We start from the raw sequence: 6,302 nt of genomic DNA on the forward strand, positions 1-6,302 counted from the left end.
CCGGTGGGATCTAATGGACACTCACCGCCGTGTTAAATGACGTCCCATCCGCCGTACGAATCAGGATGCCCCAAACAGCCAGCTGCACCGCAGCGGAGAAACCACACATCCAGAGACCGTGGAAACGCCACAGCGGAGCGTGCGTAACTAGATTTACGGTCCCTGCCACCCGGACCCGACCGCAATGGACGCAGCCCTACACGTTTTCCCAGCGCTGTACGTGATACACTACCAGCAAGTCATGGACCGTCACGCACGCCGCCGCAGGTACACAAATACACAACTCCGCCCACAAACACAACACCAGAGCTGTCATTGGGTTCATGTCCACACCAGACATCAAGGTGGGGACAGGAACACATCGACAAGTGCACCCACACCTGTCCCAATTGTCACAAATGCACACCTCTGCATCCAGGCTACGTATCCACCGCAAACTTGCTGCAATGTCCCAGTCACGTCACCGCAGCGGTGAAGCCGTGGGAAAACATGCGCAGAATGCAGGAAGGTAGGGCTGGCACCAGGCCTGGGCACTGCCCACAGATCACAGGCCCACACCTCCACCCTCCACATAGTAGCCCCCCCCTAAAGGGACATGCCATGTGCCCCACCTGTGCCACCCCCTGCACAACAACCACCGAGGTGAATCCACACCCTGCACCACACAATCCAAACAACTAGATATGCAGCCCCAGCTGGTGGGCTGCAGATGAACACACAGCACAGAAACACATGGCCATGTCATCCCGCACACCACACTACACACATGGCAAACAAAATGAGTCCAAGCACAAATTCAACACTCACACAGAATAGAACCAAACACCCAAATGGACACAGCCTGTCAAGTCACACAGACATACCCCACACAGACACAGAGCCACCTACACAGACCACATGTCACCAGCAATGTAGGACTACAAATGTGAAAGAAAAAGTGATCTGCACACTAATGAAAGGGCAAGGAGACAACCACCAAGCATATGTACACCACATGCAAGATAAAGAACATATGACAACACCCTTACCCCATCGAACCACACATGGCTGCTACAGTGAGTCAAATGAAACCACATCCACTCCATATGCAACAACCCAGTGAGACAGCAAGGCAAACCATGTATATACCAGGAATGAAAGGAAGTCATAGAAGTCAAACAGCCACCAGCCACACAATAGCATCAAACTACTTGGTAGATGAGCGTCAGCAGCACCACACACATGGCCCATTTACAAACTCCATAACTGACAAACACAAGTAGCATCCTCCACACATACCCCCCCCAACCACACATGCATCACACAACGCCTGTGGCAACAATGTCCAGTCAACACATTGTCAGACAATCACACCCCCTGGGGGGCATACACAGACATCACACACTCAGGGATGCCTGAATCAATGCTGACACCAAACCAACAGTCAAACACCAACATCAATCACAACACACACAGGAGTACAACAACACAAGGTCTGACCTGTGCAGCACAAATGTAGTAAGGCAATGGGAGCACAGACAGAACAGGCGAACTCAACATCGTCATTCAGCAACACTGCAGACACAACATACCCCAACACAGACAAGAAGTGCTACTTCTATAAACAAACATGGACACAAACAGAGACCAATGGCCCTACAATGAAACACAGGCAGACATACCACACCACCCACAAAGTCAGCATGTTGTCAAACTGTACCACGTGCATGCACACGCACAATCCTGACAAAAGAAAGCTCACACATGATAGGAGAAAACACCATCGGAGGCACACCAAACAGGCCCAGAAACAACAATACCCCTAAGTGCATGGGACCGACACACCAGTAATGCACACCACACTGGCAATACACATCTGGATGAATCACAACACACTTATAAAACAATCACACCCACATGCAAATAGACCACACACTGGGCAACTGTCAACTGCAAGAGATAACACAGATCAAACACTGCACACATCCACATCAAACACATAACAGATGCACATGCTGACACCTCACAGTGCCCAACACAGCAGGACATCAGGGAATGCACACCAGGCAAGGACAAGGCAACATACACTCACAGCACTGCCAGCACAACAAGCAGTGTGTGCACACCAAACATACCAGTACCACACAGATAAGAGTGACCCAACAGGAACACACACACCACCAACCAGCACAGCACTGACACAACATCACCCTATCACCCTCAGAAATTGAAGCAGTACCACAGCAAACACACATACAGCCAATACAACACACACATGCACAGGTCAGGGACTCCCATATGACAACACCATGACTAGAGGACTGTGCAGCACAGACAGCAGAACTGCAAATGAGCAAACATGTCTGCAAAACAAAACAAGAACGTCACATATACCCAATTGGTCTACTGTCATCGGTGGCACATTGGTCCTGTGCACAGATCAGCACCACAAAGCATAGTGAAGCCAATTAACTGATGGGGAGGCACAAACACTGGCAAGCCAAGGGGACAGCTGACATGATAGTGTAGTGGTGAGTACGAAAGTAGTGGATAGGTGAGGAGTGCCCCATACCAATATAGATGCAGGGCACACACACAATGGGTAGACATACGAAGCACAGATAAGCAATGGTCTTAAATCCACACCCCACATGCCACAATGGCTACAAAATAGATCCAAGTGACAAGAATGCATGACAAAACACACCCACAGTGACAGTGTGGCTGAGCAGGGCTGCACAGTGAGCACAGACAGTTACTAAACACATGGCGGATCAACAAAACACAACACTGACTTGCCAGCCACACACCCTGCATTCTCACAATAGCCACCAACAAGTAGTCGTCCCCCACAAGTGCAAGGACACACCAACACCTGGATGGTGCACAACCTACAACTCAGACATGTGCACACAGTCACAAGCACAGGGCTGACCAACACAAACAACAGGCATACAATTCCAGGCTGACACTTGTGCATTTCACATAGCAGGGGCACACACTCACCTGTTAAATGGTAGCGGCAGTTGCAGTCGATAACCTTTCAAGATTTGCCCGGCGGTAATCGCCTCTTATACCAATCGATGATTTAACCAATAAAAGAGGCAGGCGCCGGAGACTGGAAGGCAGGAAACAAAGTTTTATTCTGTCGGAGTAGAACACATCAGATCAGACAGCAAGGTATCGTCACAAGGTGCTCTAACCACATCTCTGAGGCCTGGCCTCTTATACACAGGTTTATGGCTTTATTGCAGGTTTATCATACATGGTACATTCCTGAGATTGCTTTGATACATGAAAGGACATCCTCGGAGCCCCCGGCTCAGGTCCGCTCCCACACATGGTTACAGTAGAAGTCCCCACCCCACCCGCGGTAGGAGATGGCTATCACACAGCTGGACATTCCGCCAATTCCCGGGGGTGTGTGCAACCGGTCGGGTCTCAGGGGGTGGGAGCCTTGATCAACTGTGATCCCTTTGATGTGGGGTGTTTCCCTTACAGTAGGGGCAATAAACTGCATCCGCAGGGCTAGGTGATGGCCTGGGATAGGCCCGGACAATCGGGCGCAGAGGAAGGGGGTTATCAAAGAGATGTATGACCATGTATGGGATGTCGGTCAGGCGTGGGATGTGGTTCCATGGCAGGGTCGCGCAGAAGGAGAGGGTTTATGGCCCATGTATGAGAGAGACGGGGGTGGCCGGCGCGCGGGGGGATGTTCGCAGCGCCAGAGGGATGCGCTGGCGATCGACAATGAGCAGGGAGAGAGGCCATGGTGCCTAAAATGGCTGCCGTGTGTTTTTGCGTGTGGTGCTGGGGAAAGACAAGATGGCGCAGATAATGTTCAGATACGAACTAAATTTCCACAGTCCTCCCTTTTAACATATCTCGCCAGCTTGCTTAGTTCGGATCTATCCCCATAATATTACGTATTTCTACCTCATACAGAGCTTTCATATGTTCGGCTTCAAAGTCCAGAGTCTTAGGACAGATACAGTTTGCAAAAAGTGAACACAAAGCTGGCAAGCATTGAATACCCAGGCAGCATCCACATAGTATCACGATTGGTATCAGGATAAACGTAAACAACCTCCATCCCCAACTTTTAATAGTGTCCCAAAACCAACTCCCAAGCGACCATCCTTCTTGCTCCTGATGAACCTCTGCGGAAAGTCTGTGGAGGTGTTCAATCGCCTTGTAGACTGAGGGTGAGTTATCCGGTACGTAGGTACAACAGCTGGACCCAATGATGCGGCATGCTCCTCCACGATCGGCCAGAACTACGTCTAGAACGAGGCGGTTCTGAAGAGCTACCATGCGGACGGCCTGAAGCTCAGCGGTGTTGTTGGTGAGGATGCCGGCTGTAATGTTCATTGTGGTTTCGACTGCCTGGGTCAGGTGCCGGATGGCACGGCTGTTTGCCATTGGACCCCACAGTGGAACAAGTCCCTTTACTGCATCCATGAACTGTGCTCCAGTGGAGTCGGCTTGTACAATGTCCTTTGCACGTTTCTGCCGGTGATGGTTTGCTGGAGCCACATATGTTGGAGGAAGGATAAAAGCGATGTAGCAGGTGCCTCCCCACCCTTTTGGAAGCCAGGTGTAGGCCTTAGTACCACAGACGAAGTACATATTTGGGGAGGTAACAAAGGAGGGTGGGTCAACTGAGTCCAATGTTCGGGTGATGAGACAGGAACTGTGGCCCACCAGCTGCGTTCCCAGACCTTCGATGCACACAAGACCTGTGATGTTGATGACGGATAGGGCCACTGTTAGGGTGGCGGCCGTTCGTTTCCGGAGGTAAGAGAAGGTGGGTCTGGCTGGGTTGTTAAACACCTGCATTTCGACTCGCTCTTTGGCAGGGATGTCCATATGAAAGGAAGTGTTTGATCTCAGAGGACAGAAGGGAGCAGAAGTTTTTCCAGTTCTGTTCAGCCAGAACCCATGGTAGAAGTGTGACATAGTTTTGTCGGAAGTGGCATTGTCCTTGTAGCTTCCTTGCAGGAGGATTAGCCAAGCGAGGCAAGAGCCATGGACAGAGAAGGGCGAAGGGATGAAAGGGATGGAATGTCCAGTGGCATGTGGCAGCAATCCACAGATCCAGCAGTTGGTTGCATTGGCGGCAAGATTGTGTTGGTGGAGCAACTGTACAAAAGAGTTATTCCAGAACTCCTTACGCCTTTCTCGGAGTTGGGGTGAAAGTGAGATCAGATGGTGTTCTTTCATGGTGGTAGGTTGGACAGTGGTCAACAATGTCTCATGAGCGGGTGCACTTTCTTCCACGATCCAGAAGGTGATCATGAGGAGAAGGCAAAAGAGTAGGGTAATAAAAAGCACGATAGTCTTTGAGCTGTGCATTTTGTCAATCTTTGGGTTTTTGTAGTGGATATTCGGACGTCCGGTTGCTTCCATCATCTTCATGTCAGGCGCTTCCATCACCTTCAAGGGACTCGGTAGCGGGCAGAAACACAGACTTTGTCTAATTTCTCTTCTGAAGGCCTTTGAGGTGATTAGGCTACCGGTTCAAGATTTCAACTTAGTTCGTGGTCTGCTTAGCCGAAGTTCCCTCCTTTCGTCGCAGGTTATACCCTTCTTTGGACGGCACAGTGGGATCGGGATATTCAGTCAATTCAAGTGTCTCTGTATTCGGGTAGCAGCTCAGGGATGGTCGGTCTTTGTCCAGAAGTTCCTCTTGGGCGGTGATGTTGTCGGTGGTCGTCAGGGTCGATGATACCTTCTTGCAAAGGTGTGCATGCAGCCAATTACGTTTCCCCTCCACTCGAAGAGCTGTTCGGGTGGTGACCAGGACTTGCAGGGGGCCCGTCCACCGGGGCTCCAGACTCTTGGTGCGCTGGAAGTTGCGCACTAGGACAAAGTCGCCGGGTTGGATGTCGTGTCCGGGGCCCCTGGAAGCATCGGGAATGGCTTGCAGCACCTGCTGATGGATAACAGACAACATTTTAGTTAGGTTGTACAAATAGTCAGACATGAGAACGTCCGGGACGTCGTGAATGGATGTTGGTTTTGGTGCGGTCCAAAGGTTCATGGGCCGCCCGAAGACGACCTCGTAGGGGGTTAAGTGGTGTTTTGTGGGAGTGGAACGCATTGATAGCAATGCTAGCGGGAGAGCGTCTGGCCATTTCAGTCCTGTAGTGGCAACTATTTTGGCTATTTTGAGCTTCAGTGTGGCATTATGTCGCTCAACCAAGCCGGCAGATTGGGGATGGAAGACCGCATGGAACTTCTGTTTTACACCCAACCCTTTTAAGATGAGTTGGATAACTTCGGCTACAAAGTGTGGGCCGTTGTCGCTCCACAAAATTCGA

The 6,302-nt window shown here is 50.8% G+C and overlaps 1 protein-coding gene across 1 annotated transcript; it reads right to left on the bottom strand.

Annotated features, from left to right (window-relative positions):
• Positions 1-3,876: 3,876 nt before the first annotated feature.
• LOC146862306 (endogenous retrovirus group PABLB member 1 Env polyprotein-like) lies at positions 3,877-5,397 on the bottom strand. Its single transcript, XM_085643070.1, has one exon. The coding sequence runs from the start codon at positions 5,395-5,397 to the stop codon at positions 3,877-3,879; it is 1,521 nt and encodes a 506-aa protein (XP_085499196.1).
• Positions 5,398-6,302: the final 905 nt, after the last annotated feature.

The sequence above is a fragment of the Triturus cristatus genome, chromosome 2_2 (assembly GCF_964204655.1).
Source record: "Triturus cristatus chromosome 2_2, aTriCri1.1, whole genome shotgun sequence".
In the NCBI taxonomy this organism is placed as follows: Eukaryota; Metazoa; Chordata; class Amphibia; order Caudata; family Salamandridae; genus Triturus; species Triturus cristatus.

What these genes read in the sequence shown, in the direction of transcription:
- LOC146862306 (XM_085643070.1), bottom strand. Translation starts at nt 5,397, where the DNA reads ATGAAGATGATGGAAGCAACCGGACGTCCGAATATCCACTACAAAAAC.